Source organism: Lissotriton vulgaris, chromosome 1_2 (genome assembly GCF_964263255.1).
Source record: "Lissotriton vulgaris chromosome 1_2, aLisVul1.2, whole genome shotgun sequence".
NCBI classification, from domain to species: domain Eukaryota; kingdom Metazoa; phylum Chordata; class Amphibia; order Caudata; family Salamandridae; genus Lissotriton; species Lissotriton vulgaris.
In genome coordinates, this window is record NC_141686.1 from 15,056,857 (window position 1) to 15,081,086 (window position 24,230).

The 24,230-nt window shown below is 44.2% G+C and overlaps 1 protein-coding gene across 1 annotated transcript in view; it reads right to left on the reverse strand.

The window, feature by feature from the left end:
* Positions 1-24,230, reverse strand: part of KIAA0930 (KIAA0930 ortholog) — a 615,380-nt gene that overhangs the window by 239,112 nt on the left and 352,038 nt on the right. Inside the window, exon 3 of the mRNA XM_086952743.1 lies at positions 1,932-2,039. Within this exon, the coding sequence (XP_086808869.1) occupies positions 1,932-2,039 (108 nt within the window). The remainder of the gene's footprint in view (positions 1-1,931; positions 2,040-24,230) is intronic.

Genomic DNA, 24,230 nt, shown 5'->3' on the forward strand with positions numbered 1-24,230 from the left:
CATTAGCTTATTAATTTCAGCATACAGTCATGGAGTTTAAAACATTCTGTATAGTCCACCTCCTCGTTCAGCTTTCTATTTTGTATAGACTTCTGAATCATGGAATGATTTCAAAACTCAAACACTTTCAATAAAGCTGTAAGTGTGTTAGTGGCCCTGTGAATGGGTGCATGAGTGTTTGAGTGGGTCTATGAGTGGGAGTATGAGTGTCTGAGTGAATCTATGAGTGGGTGTGTCTGAATGGGTCTGTGAGTGGGTGCGTGAGTGTCTTAGTGGTCTGCAACTAGGTGCGTGAGTGGATGTGAGTGTGTGACTGGGTCTGTGAGTGGGTGTCTCAGTGGTTCTGTAAGTACCTGTGTGAGTGAGTGCCTGAGGGACTGCGAGTGGGTGCAGGACTGAGTAGGTCTGTGAGTGGGTGCATGAGTCTCTGAGGGGGTCTGCGAGGGGTTGCGTACCTGTCCAAGTGGGACTGAGTGGTGCCTGAGCGGTCTATGAGTGGGTGCAAGAGTGTGTGACTGAATCTGTGAGTGGGTGTGTGAGTCTGTGAGTGGGTGTGTGAGTCTGTGAGTGGGTGTGTGAGTCTATGAGTGGGTCTGTAAATGGGTGCATGAGTGCCCGAGTGGATCGGTAACTCGGTGCATTAGTGTCTGAGTGGGTGCGTGAATGTGTGAGCGGGTGCATGAGTGGATGTGTGAGTATATAGCTTTTTTTTCACAGAATTTTTTGAATCGGTCGCAAAGTTACATGGGGGGGCCAAACTGAGTATCGCAACGGATTTGTGAATCCTCACACGTGTAAGAAAACTAAACTATTGCTGAACATTTACTACCGCTGCCCCTGTGAGAACCCCTGTATTGCCCCCAGGGGGTCATGGTACTTCTACCAAGCTCCCTACAACATTTAATGTTATTTTTTGCAGCCAGCCACCATTCTCCAATGTAAAAAATGGGGGCCGCAACTTTCTACTCAGGTTGCGGGCAACCAATCACTCCATTCCTGTTGGTTTGAGGATTAGTGAAGTGCTGTGAGGTTTTGCTAAGCCTTGCCACGGATTCACAGAAGATTCAAGTCCCTAGATATACAAATGTGTTTTCCCTTTAATATCTTAAAAACTGCTGAGCCAATTTACACCAAATCACAAAAAGGACGCTTTCTAGACCTAGATCTAGCTTTCTGCCACATTTGGTGTAATTCCGTTCAGCAGTTTGGGCTGTAGTCGAGTCGAAAATCTCTGTGGGGATTAACATGGAAAAACACTTTTTGTTACCCCCTTTTTCTGGACTCCGGCTTGATGAATCACCCTGAATCTTTCCATGCACAACTAGAGTCAGGAGGACACTTGTTTTGGTCAATTTCGTGAAGATTCGTAAAATGGCACCAAAGTTATAAGCAAGTCAAAAAAAACGAGGAAGGAAGGAAGGAAGGAAGGAAGGGAAGGAAGGAAGGGAAGGGAAGGGAAGGGAAGGGAAGGGAAGGGAAGGGAAGGGAAGGGAAGGGAAGGGAAGGGAAGGGAAGGGAAGGGAAGGGAAGGGAAGGGAAGGGAAGGGAAGGGAAGGGAAGGGAAGGGAAGGAAGGAAGGGAAGGGAGGGAGGGAAGGGAGGGAGGGAGGGAAGGGAGGGAGGGAGGGAGGGAGGGAAGGAAGGGAGGGAAGGAAGGAAGGAAGGAAGGAAGGAAGGAAGGAAGGAAGGAAGGAAGGAAGGAAGGAAGGAAGGAAGGAAGGAAAGAAGGAAGGAAGGAAAGAAGGAAGGAAGGGAAGGAGGAAGGGAAGGAGGGAAGGGAGGGAAGGGAGGGAAGGGAGGGAAGTTAGTTTGCTAAGAAGAACTTTGGTGATGTTTGATTAATCTTCATATATTTAGACATTTAAAAACGAAACCCTACCTAAACTGTTCAGTCATTATTACTGAGGGCAGGTTATGAGAATTTCTTTTTACCTTCTGCAGAACAAGGTTCAGGTACACACTTTCCTCCCAGTCAATGTCGGGGTCACCAAGGCCAGGCAGCTTTTTGGAATCCTTCCGGTAGACTTCAACCTCCACCTGCTGGCAGTGAACAATATGCTCATTAAATACATCATTCACAAATCATGTGATAAACTGCGTGCAGAAGTTGTGGACAACAAGACCTTCATATGTTAATATATTTCACAATTTCAATGTCTGCAGCGTCCCAGAATATTGATGTTAACAACTAAGACTTCTGTGCTCCGCTCATGAGTACTAAGGCCTGGGACGATCTTCAGAGTTGTCTTAAGCTTAGTACCAGATCTGAGCCGGTGGTTGCAGGTGGGGCCCAATAGCACACATTTTTGGGGATCAGCATTTAATTTTCATCATCAGACTCTGACCCAGAGAAAGAAAGAGAAAAACACTAATGAGGAAAGGAGAAGAAAGAGAAAGAGGACAAAAGAGTAACAAAAGAAGAAAGAATAGATGAAAAAGAACCTCCAATAGTGAAATAAAATGATAAGGAGTGAGTGTATGATGGTGTAAAACAGAGGCTTGTGATGGAGTTAAGACTACGCAGCCTTGGTATTCAGAAATCCTGACATCAGTCAGCTTCGGCTGCGGCGTTCTGAGTAAAATATTGTCACCAGCACTTACTATTTTACAAATTATGCTCTGCTCAAGTCCAGCAAACACATTATCTTAGTACCTCAGGCAAAAAAATCCACCAAATTACAGTTTCCCTACCAATGTAAGATTCTCATCTAACAAGTCCTGTTATAAAGGTCTTAAACATGGGGACAGGAGTTGGCCTAACGGCTAGGGCGGTCGACCTCGAATCTGGGGAACTGGGTTCGAGTCCCAGCAGTGATGCTGAACATCCTGTGATTCTGGGCAAATCACTTAATCTCCCTGTGCCTAAAAAAAATTAATGTGTCCTCATGTAATGCAACTGATGCTATGTACGGCGCTCTGATACCCGATACCTTCGGTTCAAGTTTGCGCTATATGAAACTCTTTAAAAAAATGAAATCACTGAATAAAAGCTCTGAAAAATATGTCAAGTCTAAGAGGAAAGCAGAAAAGAGACGAATAGACACACCTGAATCCAGGTAACCAGTGAGAAGTCTATTGAGTAGCAAACGCATGATTTTAACTTCGCTGGAGATGTTGTAGACTGCTGTCAACCAAATGCAAATCCGTCTTGGTCAAGCCCCAACACGAGCGGTCCAATCCTACCAGCTAGTCCACCTTGCTATAATCACCCGTTGTATCAGTGTGTCAGCTCTGTTAGCAGAGGCCTCAGTAGTAATGCGTAATTCTTACAAGTACAAGGTCTGGGGTGTACCTCATGTTAAAATTACACCTGTGGATCGGAGAGGACAGTGGTGTAACACAAAATGATGCCCCCATGCAAAATGTAATAACAGACCTCTGTGCCTTCCACATCTCACATATATTAATTGGCCATAGGCTAAATGTGGCCCGTCTGAAGGATTGGGGCCCCCCTGCACTGCAGGGGGATGTGTTACGTCCCTGTGAGAGAAGTTAACGGACCCAGAAGTTAAACTGGGTCCGTCAAGGAGTTTTTCAATAGGAGCAAAATATCCAGGCATCAAGCATCTAATCCATTGAAAGTTGACACGAAACCTTTGAAGTTTGGCAGCAGTTTTAAAATTCGCTGCTAAATTCTCAAATGTGAATTTCAAAGTTGTTTCTATGAATCTGTATTTATGTCACATTGTTGGCCAGTTATTACATTTTCCCATTCATTACTTGCCCAAGCAACACACCTTTCCCTTAATAGGCGAGCTAAGAAAGAGATCTTTTAGTGCTATTGAGATAAATTGCTTTACAATTGACTACTGAAAGGATCATGCCTTCCAGCCAAGAAGTAAGTCTTTATTCCTAGCCAGATCTCCACTGAAAACAACCTTCACCTCCCAACCACCACATTCCAGAACCCCATACAACCACATTCCACTAAAGCCCGTGCACGCGACCACATGAGAGAACAAGTAATAAGTAATGCAACCCAACACATCTTCCTCCTATACAATCACAAATAAACATAATACAGAAATATTTCAGTTCAAGATCAAACGTTTAACACTATGACATAGTTCAGAAATATTTGGATCAATGCATGACACAACACTTTAACATAGCAGATAAATATTTGGATTAATGCATAACATACTCTCAGAACTTTGTTGGCAACCTAGTTATCCTGGAACAAGGCACCCGGTCTTTGGCATCATGGTGCTCCTCTCTGTGATCGGCTTGAGACCCATCCTCCCCGGACCCACTATCCTGCGGTAACTTAGGCACCGTGATTTTACTTTTGTTCCACCATCTGCCATCCTCCAATATCACTGCACTTCTGTTGATTCTCATTACAGTCTTGAGTTCAGAGAACTTAGACTCTCCCTTAGGAAGAATCCTACAACATTTTACTCTCACTTGATTACCAACATTTACTCTTAGCTCTCTGGCCCCCAGCTGAACATATTTGTCCTGAGCTTCAACCCTCTTCCTATCTGCTTCCTTTATTTTCCCTTCGGGCAACTCAAACTCACCCGTCCAACTCCTCAACATTTTGGAAGCGGGTCTTCTCAACAATATGAATGGAAAAACCTCTGCATCAGCGTTGGCCGTTGTGCGCACTGCCTACAACAGTTTTTTCAGTTCTTGCTTACAATTTAAACCATTCGCTTTGGACAGTTGTACATTCTCTCTGATCACCCTATTAAACCTCTCTACGAGACCATTGCCCCTTGGTTGATAAAGAGAAGTTCTAGTGTGTTTTATGCCCATAATTTCCATGAACTCCCTCTAAATTGTGTCGCAGTGAATTGACATCCATTATCGGAAAGTACCTCATCTGGAACCCCTGCCCCTTGCAAACAATGATTCAAGAAATTCAAATCACACAAACTGCAGTGGGCAATTTCACAAACGTAACCTCAGGCCAGCGACTGTAGTAGTCCACAAGGACTATGCCATACTCAGGAACACATCTGTCAGACAGTGACATGGGACCTATGATGTCAATAGCAAGTTTGAACCAAGCCTTTGTGGGCACCTCAACTGCTTCTGCAAGGCTGGGAACGGTTACTTTTGACTAATTGCTAACAGCAAAGTGCATGTAATCTCACAAAGTATTCTACTTGCCTGTCCAAACCCAAGCACCAGAACATTTCCCTGATTCTCCTCTTCCTGGCACGCATGCCAATGTGACCCTCGTGAGCTAACATAAGAACTCTGTTCCGCTGGCTTCAGGGACCACAAGTAAAGAAGCCAGATACAATAACCCATTAACAACAGACACATTTACTGAGAGAGTTGACCATTGAATAGCTTCCAGTCCAGCCTATGTGCATCAGGCTTATGACCTTTTCAATTTCCCCATCCATTTAATAAGCACCTCTCCACTCTTGTTCCAAAATGGCACCATTTGGATTACATACTGAATGGCAGATGATCTTAGAGTCAAAATCCTTTTCTTCATCTCCACCTCCATTGTCCTCACAACTGGATAATCTAGACAGACAATCTCTTCAACAAATTCTTCTTGCCAGAACATATGCAATATTAAAATTGTGCTCCAAATGTCTATATTGCCACTTGGCAATCCTAGGGGTTGCCTTATCACCGCCCTTTGTGGTGAATAGCTGAACTAAAGGTTTATGATCCACCTTCACTGTGAATTTTACACCCCATAAATAATGTTTAAAATGGACGATGCCTCACCAGCAGGCTAAAGCCTCGCGTTCCACAACGGAATACATTGCTTCAGGATCTCTCAAGTTTCTGGATGCAAAAGCTATCACATCATCCATCCCCCCTCTCTGTTGCATAAGCACAGCACCCAACCCTTTCTGACTTGGGTCAGTCATGAAAAGTGTATGATCCCTGGTATCAAATGGTTTTAAAGGAAGGGCATGTGCGATCTCCCTTTTGATTGAAGCAAATATGTCTGTACATTCGCTACCCCACCTGAACATGGAGTTCTTCTTGAGAAGGTCCCTCATGTGATAAGTCTTTGTAGCACAGGTGGGTACAAATCTTGCATAAAATTAAATGAGTCTGTGACCAGGGGGCGGAGCAGGTAACTACAACAACCCCTCGATACCTAAATCCCGCTTTGTCTCCACTACAGCGACCGGTGACCTGGAAAGGAGGGTCATCTGATGCAGCCAGTGAAGTCCGGAACAACGAGGGTGACTGTTACTTTAATTGGGCGGAGTTCCAGTCCGAGCACGCCCCCTGGTCAGCCGGGGCTCCGGAAGTAAAGGGCGGCTTTCCCACAACAGGTGTGTGGCTATCACCCGGAGGCGGAGAGGAGGTGTCGAGAGGAGAAGGAGACGAGCGGAAGGAAGGAACGGACGAGGAACGACGAGAGGCGGAGGAAGAAACGGAGGTCGAGACGAGACCCACTACTGGAGAGCCAGGAGGCCAACGACAAGGCGCTTCGCCCAGCCGCACTTCAAGGGAAGTGTGGCTCACCCAGGCACGGGACCGTATCGTGGGCTGGGCGGGGAGAAGAGGTTTTAGACCTCCCTAGAGCACTCGCCGCCGTTATCCATTCACCATACCCCATCCCTGTGTGAGCACACTCGGCACTTCGTAAAAGCTTTGGTTATTACAGCACGCGTGACTCCTCACTCCCCTTTCCCTGTCAGACTGCAGTAAACAGAGCAAGTTTACTCAGAGCCTTTTTCTTTTCTTTTCATACGGGCGGAGAGCGGCTCCCAAGACGGACGAGACGGCGACTGCAACACCCAGAAGTCCACGGGAGGGCAGAAAACCCGGAGGGGACCAGAGGAAAGAGAGGAGTTCGCCAGCACGTCGGGACAATGATCCACCTTTACCATATTATCGCAATGTAACCAGGCGAAGGCGTTTGATAAAAGGAATAAAACCCGCCTTACCACAACCTAAAGTCTACGAGATTCTATCGAACCCGCTACAGAGTCCCATAAAGGATCTCAAATGATCCTTTTCTTCATGTGTGCGAAAATCTTCTAATGGCCTTTACTAACCTGGGCGTGGGCTTCACCCCCTCGGCGGACAGCTTGTAGCCTAAATACTCCACGGTGGTCCTATTCAACTTGCATTTTTTAAGACTTAGTGTACTTTCTAGACAATACAGAGTGCAACCTTTCATTGTTTTGTTTCTGATCGACACCAACCCATTGTCCTGAAAAGACATCACCTGGGACATCCCCATGAACATGCTCTCCATAATCCTCTGAAAAACCGTTGAAGCAAGTTAAATGGAATAAACCTTCCAGGGGTGATAAAGGCAGTGTAATGTCTAGAGTCAGGGTGCAGATCGATCTTGTGTAAGGCTGATGTCATATCTATTAAACTGAACCACTTTCAACCCTTGAGAGTGGATGTCATTTCCGTAATGTTGGGCAAAGGGTGTTGATCTACCCATAAGTGCCGATTTAAATCGCGTAAGTCAACATACATGCGTAGGGCCCCTTTGCCTTTCTTGGCCAGAACAATCAGAGAAACCCAGTCAGACAACTCATTTGGTTCTATTAAATTGCTAGCACACAACTTATTCAATTCTATCTTTAACTCATCTTGTAAAGCCAAAGGTACTCTACGGACCTTGTGCACAACCGCTTCCGCCCCATCGACCAATCTTATTTTATGCTTAAATCCCTTAAAGAGATCTAGTTCCCTTTTGAAAACTCTTGCATATGTTGTCTTCCATGATTCTTCCTTAATAGTTTGAACACCGATAAATTCTTTCTTCAATATCACTTGATGGGGATCGTTGGGGTCCAGTATAATACCCAGATTGCTTTGGTCAGGCCACCTTACCAAACTAGCATCTTCTTTTGCCACATGCACCATCCTTTGGGATTTACTGTCTTTGAAACATAGATTCGCTTCGAATTTGCCCACTAGATCGATAGTTTTCCCTCCATAAAAAACTGGTCGTATTCTAGAATATCTCAAAGTAATTCCCTGTGTTTGGAACAAATCCTCCCATACTCTCTCGCTTATTTTTTTTTGTAAACACGTTTTTGTATAATGCATCTTCTTATACTTTCATCTCATTAGATTACAGGACACTCCATTGCATAGCTATTGTTTCTAGTACATTTGTTATTCCCATTTGCCCTGCTGTATTCCTGGTATCCTCATACTTGGTTATGCATGATCAAACTCCTCCTCCCCCAAATCCACCCTCCCTCTCCTGCACTGCAGACTTTCCTTCCATTATGTGTCGCTTTCCCTTGCTATTTGTTGACCATACTCTCTCACTTATAAGGGTAAATGGAGAGAATGACTCTGCCAACACTAACATCCACCCCACTGATGTTCACTAAGCACAAAGGATGCCTAACTCCTTGCGAGATAGCACTACAAGTGATCACACTGCGTAATTGTTCTTGAGATTCCATAATGATGAAGATCTGATCTTATTCACTTCTCCTTCTGTACATTGTTCTACATTGAGCACATTCCTTGAGGAATCTGCGTTGAATGACCTTTGGCAAAGGCCTATTTTAAAACACTTTGCTCATGTTTTGTCCATAGCAGGACACACTCTGACATTACCGAGATGGGAAGAGCTGCCACACTGGAAACACTCCCATCGTTTATGTGCGGGTTTAGAGACAGTTTTCTCCTTTCCATTGTTTCTTTCTTGGTGCAGTTTATCCTTTGGTTTCTTGTATTTACTTTTGACTGCCAATACCCCACTGGAATGTGTTTTTGAATTCAAAATCACAATTTATTCTAAAAAAGATGTTGTGCTTTCAATCCGAGTCGCTATTTCTAAAGCCTTTTGCAAAGTCAAACCAGGCTTGGACAGTGAAGTGAAGTGAAGAGATACTTATATAGCGCAAAACTGTCCCCTAAGGGTATCCTGGGGCTTAGATTGAAGAAAGCCATTATAGCAGCGGAATCAGCTGTCCGTGAGACAGTCTAGTGTTCGCTCCTGGGGAACAGCCAGGTTTTCAGACTCTTCCTGAAGCAAGTCAGCGAGTTGATCTGTCTGAGGTTCTGGGGCAGCTCATTCCATAAGCGCGCAGCCGCCACACCAAAGGCTCTGCCCCCGACCTGGATCTCTTGAATCTGGTGGCCGTTAGCGCTAGAGGAGCGAAGTTGCCTCCTGGGATTATACCAGGTAAATATCTCCTGCAGAGGAACAGGTCCCAGATCGTGAATTGCTTTGTAAACAATACAGAGAGATTTAAAGCAGATTCTCTCCTTGATAGGCAGCCACAGAAGATCGCTCAAAGCCAAAGCTTTAGAGGACCTGTGCTGTCCATTAAGCACCAGCTTTGCGGCCATAGACTGGACTCTCTGCAACCCCTGCAAAATATATTGCTGTGCTCCTAAATATAGGGAGTTGCAATAGTCCAGTCTGCTTAGGGTTATGCTCCTCACTACCAAAGAGCGGGTATCATTTGGTAGTAGCAGAAGGATCATCCGTAGCATTCGTAATAGGGAGAGACAGACGCTGATGGTTTTATTGGCCTGTGACTCCATTTGGAGGTTGCCATCCACCAGGACCCCCAGGTTACGCACAGTTTTGGCTGGAGTCAAAGGTTCATCCTCAGGGGTGAGCCTGAACTCTGCCGGTAGAGGTCGAGACACTCTAGTAGCAGGACAGAACACCACCTCTGTTTCCCCCCCATTAAACTGTAAGGTGTTTTTACTGAGCCAGCCATCAGTCTGGCGCATGCACTCCTGGAATGTATCTATAGACACCGCGTGTTTTCTTTCCAAGGAGAACACCAGTTGCGTGTCATCTGCATAGTTGACCAGGTCAATTCCATAAGATTTAATGATGGAGAACAGGGGACGGAGGTAGATATTAAAGAGGATAAGGCTGATCGCAGAGCCCTGTGGTACTCCGTGATGTACTATGGACTTGTCAGAGACAAAAGGCGTCATAGACACAGCCTGTTGTCGTCCTGACAGATAGGATTGTAGCCACTTCAAGGTCCGTCCGTTAACCCCTATACTCTTCAATCTTTCCACTAGCACTGTGTGGCTCACCGTATCGAATGCGGCTGTCATATCCAGTAATACTAGGACCGAGGAGTTCCCATTGTCAGCTCGCATTCGTAAATTGGACGAAAACCAAATTAGTCCTTGTCCAGCAGCAGATTGTCTTCCAAATAGCATGACAGGATCTTACTAACTGTCTTTTCTAATATTTTGATTGGACAGGGAAGGAGGGATATGGGTCTAAAATTTGCTGGAGTTGTAGGGTCCAAAGAGGTTTTTTTTTAGCAGAAGGTAACCACTGCCTGCTTCCATACCTCTGGCACCTCTCCTTCCTCCAAAGACTGGAAACAGTTCTGTCGCAGCCAGGGAAAAGTTTCCTGCCCAAATGTTTTCCAGATTTTATGTGGGAGGGGGTCTAGGGGAGATCTTGAAGACACACTTTGGGCGAGATGATTAATGGAGTCTTCCCTAGGGATTTGAAAGTATTCCAGAGAGGTGTCTACCTGGGATCTTTCATACACCTTCCTGAAAGACTAATCCTGGCTGCTGTGATCAGTAGGCTTAAGTTCCCCAACAATTTTAAAAAATTTCTCTTCAAAATAAGAGGCAATCTTGTTACTGAGTTTCTGCGATGCAACCACCTTGTTGCTCATGCAGGCTCGGCTAGAGAGATCCCTGAAAATATTGATGAGCACTTTTGTGCTGTTGGGCGCTAGCAAAATGGATTTGGTAAAAAAGTTTGCTTTGGCCCTAGCAATAGACTCCTCATATTGGGACTGTAGTAATTTCATGTCTATTTTGTCTGACACAGATTAGGCCCTCCTCCATTTTCTCTCAGCCTTTTTGCATGCTACACATATCAATTTCAGCTACTCATTGTACGGTGGGCAGAAGTATTTTTTCTGTTCTTAAGTCTTTTTACTGGGGCTAGCAGGTCAAGGGTATCGGTTACATAGGTACAGTAAGTTTGGTAGTTTTCTCCAACGGAGACAGAAGGGTCAAAAAGATTCTGTTTCGGAGATGGCATATGGGTCCTGCTTTTCACTAACTTAGCCCATTCTCTTCTCTTTTGATAAGTTACCGGCCGGTTGTTGCTGTTTTCAGCACCAGTTGTCAAAATACCAAAGTGAATAAGGGAATGGTCGGTCCAGTTTTGAGGCAATACCTCAACCACCTCAGTCTCAGTCTGATTTGCAAACAAAAGATCTAGGGCGTTCTAGATGAGTCAGCTGATGAACCAATTAATGCAAGTTAGAGTTCTCGCATGTGTGCCTTAAGTCTCTCAAATGATTGTCTAACTTATCGTTATCCCACAGGTTAAAATCCCATACGACAATCATTCTAGAGTGGGATAGACTCAAATTGGTAATGATGTCCTTTAAAAAGTTCTTAGCTGAGCAGAATATAGTCAATATTCAAGTCCAATATTTGTCTCAAGGGAATCATATATGACTGATAGAGTTGTAAGTATCCTGCTTTGTGTCCAAAGCGATGTGTTCTTCAGATTAACAACACCAGGGTTTGTTGTCAAAGCATCAGTGTAATTTATTTCAGTTCGTATTCCATCAAACAAAGACACAGCCAACACGTGTTTCGTCGGGCATTACAGTCATGACTTACGACTTCTTCAGGGCTGCAAGCCAAGAAGATAAAAGTACTTAGTCACTATAACGTACAAGACCCTAATCAACGTAAAATTACAGTAACGGGGGAGATTAAGTCTTATGTGAGGTCACCATCAAAGTTACCATGTGACTGACATTATACTAATTAGAAAATCACCTACATATAAAGGTGCTATCCTGGTGTATAGACAGAGTCACAAGAAGAGACCCACAAGTCCCAAGATTGAAAGACATAGTAAAGTAAAGTTCGCTTTACCAAAGAAAAGTTATATCCTTCCTGTGGTTCAGGCCTCCAATGGTATAGCCGTGAGTTACACCCTAGAATGAGAGAGGACACTCCTCATTTCCTTCTCATACTCCTCATTATGTCCAAATATACCATTATTAGTCCATATTGTCCTAATATTCCTAAAGCTAGTTACACTCTGCAGTATTGTTCCTCTTTTCCCAAAGGTCAGTCTTATTGTACATGGAAACCACTAGTAACAAAATAGAAGTACACAGCCCTTTTATGCAATGAGACTTATTTTAGCAAAAAAGAGAAGTAAATAGCACGTAAACCCCGGTTTTATAGTGTGATACAGTAATCAATTAATATGGCTCACCTCATTGTAAGAGGAATAGTCTCCAAAGTAGCGAAGAAATAATAATGTAATAAAAAAATCTCCAAATTCGTCAAAAAGCTGGGTTTGATAAATATATATTATCTGTAGCAGGAGACAATAACATGATGTTCCTAGTTTAGTCGTTAACGTCCAAAACGATAAAGTATAATTATCCAGACTAAGCCATGCCAGTAACACTCACCCGAATTCTTGCTGACAGTTTCCAAAGTTCTGAATGTCCCCGTTCTTAACAAGAGTACGTGACGGGTTATCCTCTATCTAAAAATATTAAGAGAGCGTGCGTAAGCCTCTGTTATATCCATCCGTTATTTGGTACGGAGAGCATGTACACAACAACACCGGGCAGCTTACCTGCAATCTACCGCGTGTACGCCGTCAGGTAAACACTGTCAGCGGCTGGCGTCCTGCACGGGCGCCGTTTTATTTACACATACCAGGCGTGTACGAGATGTGACTTTAGTCGCCATCTTGTAGTAGCCAAAATGCATATAAATGAGTGGTATATATGTTCTCTAATCGGAGATATATATTCTTATCTCTGTTAAATGTTGTAAATAGTTGTAGTACATGAAATTGATATAAAAGAAGTGAGTTACGCCTTTATACGATTAATAGGGATCATGTCCACGCCGTAAACGTCAGCTATTACAGTACCAAAGTATAGTACAGATATCCACATACTAAATCGCAATTGTAGTGTGCCATATAGAAATTATATACATGTATTCAATCCGAAAAAATATATTAATCGAAACCAGTATTATGCCTTCAACTACAGAGCCGGTATTCGAACCCTATAAGTTCAAAAGAAGATGTATTCTTTACACAGCTCCAATCACTCGCGCTATCGCCGCCGTTAGGAATCTTAACTTGAAATTATACTATAAAAGATTCAACTTCAGATAAGTCAACCAAAGTTAATATTGTACTTAGGGATGTCCACCCACGCTCCAGAGTTATAACCCCAAGTACACCCGGAGATCTGAAACTGTCAAGATCGTGTCTTAGGTTAGTTGGGGAAAAGAAAAAGTAGATGACAGGTTTGGGAAGCAGGGTTGGGGCAAAGTCAACAAGAACAGTTACCATCCAGTATACTGGTAATTAATAATTTTACAGTATGTTCACTCAGTATTCAAGTCAATAATGCACATATTGATACTTATCCTTCACATTTCACTAGAACAGAGGTTAGAACATAACCACATTATTTATAAATTATAAACGTCAATACTCAAAAAAATCAATCGTGCAATGTGCTAGCAGTCCATAATTATACCACGTGTAAATCAAGAACGATACATCATTTTAATCTCCTAGAAAAAATTGCAGTTCTGAATCCGAATTTAAACCCTCCTCAACAGCTCTCAAAATCATAATCCATCTAGCTTCTCTGGGTCTTAGTTTTAAAGTTCTGTTTCCACCTCTTCTGTCAGCCCTTACATGTTCTATTCCATGGTAAGTAAATACATGGTTTTTAGAATCATCTCGGTTTTGAATCGCATGGGAAGCAATTGGGTAACGTGTATCTCCATTCTTAAGAGTACAAAAGTGCTCCATCATTCTTTCCTTCAAACGTCGCACTGTGCTTCCAACATAGATTTTTCCACAACTACAAGCTATTATATAAATAACGTATGTAGTTTCACAGTTGATAAATGTCTTGATCATGAAAGTGCCAGTATTGTTGTATTCAAAAGTCATAATCTTCTTTTTTGCCCATCTGCAACAGCTACAGAAACCACAGTTATGAAAACCAATAGGTTTACACCGTAACCAATGTTCTGATTGTACAGACTTTGTTGTGGGGTAACTTGGACTCACCATATTGGCAATTGTAGTACCTTTTCGAAAAGTTAAACTCGGTTTCTCAGATAGAAATGGTGCTATATCTCCATCTGTCCTTAGTAAATGCCAATGTCTGTTCAAAATAGCATACAATGTATGACTCCCTATTCCAAAGTTAGTAATCATCCTTATCTTTTGTTTATTCCGAGTCAATTCATTCGCTGACAGTGTTTACCTGACGGCGTACACGCGGTAGATTGCAGGTAAGCTGCACGGTGTTGTTGTGTACATGCTCTCCGTACCAAATAACGGATGGATATAACAGAGGCTTACGCACGCTCTCTTAATATTTTTAGATAGAGGATAACCCGTCACGTACTCGTGTTAAGAACGGGGACATTCAGAACTTTGGAAACTGTCAGCAAGAATTCGGGTGAGTGTTACTGGCATGGCTTAGTCTGGATAATTATACTTTATCGTTTTGGACGTTAATGACTAAACTAGGAACATCATGTTATTGTCTCCTGCTACAGATAATATATATTTATCAAACCCAGCTTTTTGACGAATTTGGAGATTTTTTTATTACATTATTATTTCTTCGCTACTTTGGAGACTATTCCTCTTACAACGAGGTGAGCCATATTAATTGATTACTGTATCACACTATAAAACCGGGGTTTACGTGCTATTTACTTCTCTTTTTTGCTAAAATTAGTCTCATTGCATAAAAGGGCTGTGTACTTCTATTTTGTTAGTAGTGGTTTCCATGTACAATAAGACTGACATTTGGGAAAAGAGGAACAATACTGCAGAGTGTAACTAGCTTTAGGAATATTAGGACAATATGGACTAATAATGGTATATTTGGACATAATGAGGAGAATGAGAAGGAAATGAGGAGTGTCCTCTCTCGTGCTAGGGTGTAACTCACGGCTATACCATTGGAGGCCTGAACCACAGGAAGGATATAACTTTTCTTTGGTAAAGCGAACTTTACTTTACTAGGTCTTTCAATCTTGGGACTTGTGGGTCTCTTCTTGTGACTCTGTCTATACACCAGGGTAGCACCTTTATATGTAGGTGATTTTCTAATTAGTATAATATCAGTCACATGGTAACTTTGATGGTGACCTCACATAAGACTTTATCTCCCCCGTTACTGTAATTTTACGTTGATTAGTGTCTTGTACGTTATAGTGACTAAGTACTTTTATCTTCTTGGCTTGCAGCCCTGAAGAAGTCGTAAGGCATGACTGTAATGCCCGACGAAACACGTGTTGGCTGTGTCTTTGTTTGATGGAATACGAACTGAAATAAATTACACTGATGCTTTGACAACAAAACCTGGTGTTGTTAATCTGAAGAACACATCGCTTTGGACACAAAGCAGGATACTTACAACTCTATCAGTGATATATGATTCCCTTGAGACAAATATTGGACTTGAATAATGACTATATTCTGCTCAGCTAAGAACTTTTTAAATGTTCTAACCGGGGGGATCCTTGGTGTTTTTGAGGAAGAAAGGTGACCTTCCTTTTCCTAGCAGAAATTTTTTTGTACAGAAGATATCTTACAGTGGCCATAATTTTTGTTGAGCACCTGCATATTACCTGGTCATCGCATTGTATCTGGTAATGATGTCAAATAGGGCTTGATAATGAGTGTCTGAACCCTCTTGAACATTTTATTTCTTGTTTTCTCTACTAATTGAACTCATCATTTCTTCTTCAAAAGTTTTATATTCTCAAGACACAGCCAAAATGTGCAGTGCAACAACATAGCTGGATGCTGATTCTCCAGGTAAGTATGCTCTTTTTTAGAATTTGTGTCTCTCCAATGTTACATATTTGGAACCTTTGAATCTTGCGTCTAAGGATTAAATGGCTGTAGCTTATTCATCTTCTACACCATCACCTTCAACTAACAAAACAACTATCTTAGGAATGTGTTTCAGAATGCTGCAGCCATCTGAATTTAAACAGTGAATTAGAATTGCGTACTTCTTTTTGTGTGTGAAAGACTCGCCCTCAAGAGCATCAAGGCAAGCTTCAAATCAGTCTTTCCATCTTTCCCAATCAGATTCTGGAGATGCAGGATTAGGTACAAATGCAGCTGGTGGCATTATTGTTTGTTGCATGCTTTTATTTTTGTGGATAAAAACAAAGAAAATTTCAAATATTATTTAAACCAAATATGTTCTTAAATCTCATTTGGGGTTGAGATGTCTTAGCAGATAGACACGCGAAGATATTTATGCTGCTCTGCGTTGCATAAATTTGCTTTCACCAATGCTTGTTTTCTTCTTTCTCTTATGTTAAATGAATTGACTCACGCGGGGATACTGGGGTGTGTCACAGATTTTTATTTTTTTATTTTTATAAACGAAACTGCCACGTTTTCTTAACTGTGTGTGTGTCACCACTGTATGGATGTGCCGCAATGGCAGAGGAGAGGCTATTTAATGGCCTTGTCCAGCCCAAAGCAAAATGGAAGCCGGAGTGTGTGCGCGTACGTGCGCGTTGTCCGACAGGTCAGGCAACAGATCAGGAGATTCTGAACTGGCCGACAACAGCTCGTTAAAGGACCTCGGGCTGCGGAGATACATTACTGGATACCAGGATCTCACCTTAAAGATTCACCACCCGCCTGAAACCGGAGGATTGAGTGCCAAACTCCGGGTGCCGAGGACATCGGAGGCAAGACTTTGTCAGTAAAAAAAAGAGAACGCACTTGAAAGACGACTTTGTTAGCTCGGTAGTAACGCGTGGGAGCTCCTGCTGGCTGGCAACTCGTCGCCACTGAAAGGATCACGCCTTCAAGACAAGACATATGCCTTTATTCTTAGCCAGCAGGAAGGTCACGGCCACGACAAGACATATGCCTTTATTCTTAGCCAGCAGGAAGGTCACGGCCACCTCTCCACTGAAAACAACCCTCACCTCCCAAGCACCACATTCAAGAACTCCACACAACCACATTCCACTAAAGCCCCTGCACGCGACTACAGGAGAGAACAAGTAATAAGTAATGCAACCCAACAACTACCATAAATGTATTAAAACCTTGATGTTTATATGTCTCTATGAATTTATTTATTATTTATTTTTTATATGTGTATGGCGCACAGCTACCCAAGAAGGGTTTCCCGGCGCCGATGACAAATCGGACAAAAGTAGGAGGAAATTGATAAATGAAAAGTTATTTTATTTCTGGAAGAGCCAGGTCTTCAGGTTCTTTCTAAATCTGGCATAGCGGTCTTCCTTGCTGATGTGAAGCGGGAGCTTGTTCCAAAGAGTGGGCCCTAGTACAGAGAATGATTTCCCTCCCATTCTCGCTAGTTTGAATCTCGGGATTGAAAATAATGCCGAGGTCTGGGAGCGCAGTTCTCTAGCTGGAAAGTAGGGGGTTGCAAGAGATTGTAAATACTTTGGTGCGGTGCCAGATTTGATCTTAAACATGTAGCTCAGGGCTTTGAACCTGATGCGGTTTTCCACCCTGAGCCAATGAATGTCAGTCAGATGTTTAGACACACTAGATTTTTTAGGGATGTTGCAAAGCAGTCTTGCAGCCGCATTCTGGGCAAGTTGCAGGCGTTTGGTGACGGCTTGGTTGGAGCCCAGGTAAAGGATGTTGACGTAGTCAAGCCGAGATGTTATGAGTGCATTGACTACGGTCTTCTGGGTAGCAAGGGGCAGCATCCATAGGATCTTTCTCAACCATTTCATGATAGTGAAACAGAGGCCGACCACTTTGTTTGCCTGTTGTTTCATTGAGAGGTTGTTATCAATGATAACACCAAGATTTCTCACGTGTGTGGCCGGAGTGGGGATGGAGCCGAGTTCGGGAGGCCAGTGGGATGGATTCCAAAGGTCTTTGTTTTTTCCCAGGAGAAGGACCTTGGTCTTGTCTCCATTTAACTTCAGCTGGTTAGTTGACATCCAGCTGAAGATATTTTGGAGACCTTGTTTGAGACGAGATGGGGCCATTGGGCTTGACTCTGATAAGGAGAAGATGATTTGAGAGTCATCGGCGTATGTCATCAGAGTTAGTCCTGATTTATCAGCTAGGTCAGCCAGGGGTCTGAGGTATAGATTAAAGAACAGAGGGCTCAAGATAGAGCCCTGTGGTACTCGATGAGGAGCATTTACTGACTCTGAGCAAGCTATAGAGGATGTGATTTGGAAAGTTCTGTGTGACAGAAAAGACTCAATCCATTTAAGTGCATCACCACGAATACCGATTCTCTCTAGGGTGGCCAGAAGTTTGGAATGGGAGATGGTATCGAAGGCCGCACTCAAATCTAACAAAATGAGTGCGACTGTCTGGCCGTTGTCTAGGAGTTTTCTGATGTTTTCGGTAACTCCTAGTAAGGCTGTTTCCGTAGAGAAACCCACTCTGAAGCCGGACTGTGATGAGTGAAGGAGAGAGTTCTGTTCAGGAAAAAGAGTGAGGGTAGTGTGAATGTGTCGTTCCAGTAGTTTTGAAAAAATTGGGAGAAGAGAGATGGGCCGATAATTTGCTAAAAGTTCAGGGTTAGCTGTCGGTTTTTTTAGGAGTGGGCTGACCATGGCATGTTTCCAGAGTGAGGGAACTGCGGAGAGCTGAAGTGAGGAATTTAAAGTGTCAGCGATAATAGTCAGAGCGGGAATGTCCATTTGCTTAAGAACAGAGGCAGGTATTGGATCACAAGGGGAGCCTGATTTGACGGTTCTAAGGATGGAATTGAGTGATTCCAGGGTGATGGCAGGCCAGTGAATGTATATTAATGCACTCTATTAAAGTTAATATAAAAAGTTTGACAAAAAAACCCTTGATGTTATTTCAGCAGTTTCAAAAGGGAAAAACAAGTATTATAAAAATGTGTGGAGCCCCTGGCGGCGCTCATCCGACAGGACCCACTTATTCGGGGTTGGGCCTGGGACTCGAGCCAAGTGGAGAAGATAGACCTATATGCGGACGACGTACTGCTCTATCTGGCGGATCCGGAATGCTCTGGCCCCAGGTGCCTGAAGGTCCTCTCGGATTTCGAGCAGGTTTCTGGGCTCCGCCTTAATGCGGCGAAATCCGCTCTGGTCCCACTTCATCCCTCCAGAGAGTGCTTTGACTGGCAGTCGGATATCCCCCTCAGGCGGCACTCGGTCAAATACCTGGGCGTCTGGGTAGCTCCAAACAATCAATTGGGGAAGTGTAGAGGAGATGATAGAATCACCCTCCTGAACTAGACTTGTAAACAATGGGATTCTATCAATGTGAGTGGTGACTAATTTTATATGATTGTGTATATTCTCTACTATACACTGCAATTTGAAAATCAGGCCTCTCTGCGAGTGGCAGAATGAGGGCACTGTGTGTTTTTAAAATACCCCTCACACACTATGAGTTATAGTCACCACTCACATTGATAGAATCTCATTGTTTACACGTCTGGGTAGCTCTTCTGCCGGAGCTTGAGAGGGCCTTGAATGTTACGCCTTTGGTCGTCAGGATGAAGGCAGATTTTAAGAGATGACAGACCCTCCCCCTAAACCCCCTAGGCAGAAGTGCGCTCTTCAAAATGATGGTCCTCCCCCGCTTCCTTTACATACTGCAGAATATCACGGTCTACCTTTCGGGTAGCTGGTTTCGCGAGCTTGACAGCTTCCTCACCCAGTTTCTTTGGGGAGGTGGGAGATCACGTATATCCCTGGCACACAGTCGCATTCCCCCCTTTGACGGGGCATGGGGGTGACCAATCTCCATCTCTAGTATCTGGCCACGAAACTCATCGTCATCCACGACTGGTATGCGGGCGGCTGGTCCGACCCTGCCTACCGTGTAGAACTCAGTGTTGGACTTCATGCAGGTTCAGGCGTTCTTGCACGGTAGTCCAGTGCCGCAGGCGAAGGCCCCGGTCACCAGGATGGCGTTTCAGGCGTGGCGCACGGCCCTAGGCTACGTGGGGTGGGACCGGCAACTCACTCGACAGACGCCACTTTGGCATGGGTCCTGGATGCGGGAATTCTTGTCCCTGCTGGGGTTCCGAAGGTGGGACCTCATTGGAGTTTCAGTGCTCGGAGATGTTAGGGTGGGGGACCACATCCGTTCCTTTGCTGACCTGCAGCAGCGCCACACCCTCCCTCACTCCCAACTCTGTCGCTACCTGCAACTTAGACACGCTCTCTACATACATGTCTCACTTCCTGTCTCCCTTCCCGAGTTTAGCCCGTTGGAAGCTCAGGTGATGATGGGGAACCTAGGTAGAGGGGGAGTGTCCCACATATATCGGTCCCTGGTGAATAATGGTCCCGCTTCCCTAGATCGGCTAAGGGCTCGCTGGGAGGGTTGGTTGGGCCCCCTAGAAGAGGCAGATTGGAGGGATGCCCTCATGGCGCCCAAAACCCTGACCACATTCTCCAAATTGCACCTGGTCCAGCTTTACTAACTCCATGCGGCATACCTCAGCCCGGCACGTTTATTTCAGGCCCGATTGAGGCCCTCTCCAGCATGCGCGCGCTGTGCCGCTGCTCCGGCTGATTTTTATCACATGGAATGGTGTTGTCCGGCGCTGGCGCAGTTTTGGAGGGGGGCAGGAGCTTGAACTTATGCAGGCCCTGGGGTGGGAGGTACCGCATGATCCAATGCGTCTGCTGCTGGGGGTCTTTGATGGCCTGGATAGCTCTAGGATGGACAAGCGCATTTTGGGGACAGCTGTGGCGGTGGCCAAGAGGGACATAGCAGCGCACTGGTCACAGGCCAGGGCTCCTACTGTGCAGGGATGGAGGAAGGGAGTGGATTGGTGTGGGATCCAGGAGGAAGCCCTATTTGAAGCCCAGGGCTGTCCTGACTTCTTCAACAAAGTGTGGGGTAAATGGTTTAATATGTTGCCACCATGATGATCTGTCTTCCTTTTAATCCACGTAACACTATAACTACTGTATGGACTGCGGTGTTCGACCCTGCTGGACCGGCCCTACCTTTGTCATCAATTAATCCGGTCATGTTCCTTTCAATGATTATTGACCTGCAACCAATGAATTTTCTTAGTTCTCATAAACTAATAAAGTTGATTATAAAAAAAAAGTTGTAAAAAATTGATGCGCCTAGTGAGCACGTACGTGATGTTGCGCTAAGTGAAAATGCCTTCTTTAAAAGAATGCTGGACAGAATGATGTTCATGCTCTGCTTTCCCCAGATAGTACAGCCTGGTCAGGAAGCACAACTAGTGTCCCCTCAACTGAAACACACCTACTACTCTTCACCCCTTAGGGGAACTTTGGTGCAATGTAGGCCTACTGACTCTGCAAATGCTTATTTGATAGGCAGCGGTATTCATAAAAAAAGCAGAGGCACATATAACCTGATTTATCAAGTGGATAGGAAGAGGGTGATGATACTATGAAATTCTTATTATTGAGTGTCAAAGTAAAAAATTGGTACATGGCAAGTCCAAATTAATCTCCTTAAGAAAACAGGTATATAGTCATTTTTGTTTCTTTGACTTTTATATAGCGTGGACTAGATGTAGAATACGTATTAGGAAAAAGGCAGCAATGAATGGAAAATAATACATTCAGCAAATAAAAACATTGGCAATGAATATGGATGAGTTTGAACACAGTGTTACAACAAATAATTTACATATACTTTGAAGTAAATAGGCAGGGTAACAAATTGACAGTATCAGGCATTATAGCAATCAGATAGGTGATTAAAGTCATCAATCGAAGCAGCATCAAAATCGTGTAGATAAAGGTGGCAAAGCACTGAAACAGAAATAGCCATACCAACCACATAACTAATACAGTACGGGGGTGTTAGGAGTTTATTCTAAACAGCAAGGCTCTGCAGCACTGCATTTCCTAAAAAAACAACAGCCTTGTGTTATTGTACACAAGTCGGTAAAGGTATGCACTGGAGCCTTTGTAGCAACCTTGCATATTTCCACCAGACACACATTCCTGGAAAAGGAAAGAGAATCTAGCATAGGCATGAGGAGGTGGGATTTATGCTAAGAAACAAATGCAAGCTGACATGGACTGTACTTCTCATCCAACAAATATATCCTCGTAAATACTCATGACGAAACAAAACATGATTTCAAAGCGGATCTACCAAAAATTGGTAAATTCGAGCCCTATTTAAGTCTACAGTAAAATATATTATACAAAAATGAAAATTCAAGCTAAATACATCATTTACAATAGATGATAGCCATAATTTGCTTAGACTCAGCTGTGCACAGTTGGCTGCCTGACAATAAACCTGAAGATGGACTGCTTTCAATAGTTTTTTTATTTGTTCCTACACTCTAATGGCACAAACATTACTTTGTTGTCATGAATACGTTTACCCTTTCAAAAGTGGAAATGCAAAGACCTTGAACATCCAGCCTGTGGTGCTTTCTCTTCCGGCTGAAAATATGAGAGCAAGCCAAAACCACGCCATTAAAAGAATAATTCTTTGGCATGCATATCCTTTACAGAATCATCATTAAGCATATTCATTTCTGCATGCAGTCATGGAGTTTAAAACATTCTGTACAGTTCCCTCACCTAAGTCAGTTTTCTATTTTGTGTAGTCTTCTATATCATGGAACAGTTTCAAAGCCCAAACACTTTCAATAAAGCTCCTCAGATGAACTTAACCTTGTTAAGTGGTGCTGACTTTCATTGCTGCACAACCATTCATAATGTTATTTTTAAATGAATGAGTACCTCATTAAACATTGATCAGTATTTTACTACTAAATGAAGCTTGAAAAGGGACTGAAAGATGCGAGGGCAACATCCACCACAATGAAATCGGATGTTACTGAAAATAGCCTTGCTGAATTTAATGACCTTTGAAAGTTCTGTGCCGCGTTGCTTGAGTGTGCTACAATCTCTGTTTAAGTCTTTAAGAACTGTAGGTTCCAAGTTCAGGGATGTGCCTGGGCTGCTCCTTGCTGAACAGATACTTGAGCAATGTGCCATCAGAGTTGTTCTGCAGTGTTCAAAGTTACCACCACCTAACAAGATGAACATTCATCTGAAGAGCTTTAATGGAGGATAAACGTCATGATGTTAGGACAGCACTTTAGTAAAGTGATTCAACTGTTTAAATTAAAACAAGCATTTGCAATGCAATGGTCTCGGCATCATTAAAGGTAGAGCTATTGGCATTGCTCATGACATTTCTTTTTTTTTCTTTAAATCAAAAATAAATGGCCATTGTCATTAACATTGCCAATACACAGCACTCTGCACTCAACAGCACACAATGCTCTGCACACTCACTCTGCACACTCACTCTGCACACTCACCACTCTGCACACTCGCCACTCTGCACACTCGCCACTCTGCACACTCGCCACTCTGCACACTCGCCACTCTGCACACTCGCCACTCTGCACACTCGCCACTCTGCACACTCGCCACTCTGCACACTCGCCACTCTGCACACTCGCCACTCTGCACACTCGCCACTCTGCACACTCGCCACTCTGCACTCGCCACTCTGCACTCGCCACTCTGCACTCGCCACTCTGCACTCGCCACTCTGCACTCGCCACTCTGCACTCACCACTCTGCACTCACCACTCTGCACTCACCACTCTGCACTCACCACTCTGCACTCACCACTCTGCACTCTGCACTCACCACTCTGCACTCACCACTCTGCACTCACCACTCTGCACTCACCACTCTGCACTCACCACTCTGCACTCACCACTCTGCACTCACCACTCTGCACTCACCACTCTGCACTCACCACTCTGCACTCACCACTCTGCACTCACCACTCTGCACTCTGCACTCTGCACTCACCACTCTGCACTCACCACTCTGCACTCTGCACTCTGCACTCACCACTCTGCACTCACCACTCTGCACTCACCACTCTGCACTCACCACTCTGCACTCACCACTCTGCACTCACCACTCTGCACTCACCACTCTGCACTCTGCACTCTGCACTCTGCACTCACCACTCTGCACTCACCACTCTGCACTCACCACTCTGCACTCACCACTCTGCACTCACCACTCTGCACTCACCACTCTGCACTCACCACTCTGCACTCACCACTCTGCACTCACCACTCTGCACTCACCACTCTGCACTCACCACTCTGCACTCACCACTCTGCACTCACCACTCTGCACTCACCACTCTGCACTCACCACTCTGCACTCACCACTCTGCACTCTGCACTCACCACTCTGCACTCACCACTCTGCACTCACCACTCTGCACTCACCACTCTGCACTCACCACTCTGCACTCACCACTCTGCACTC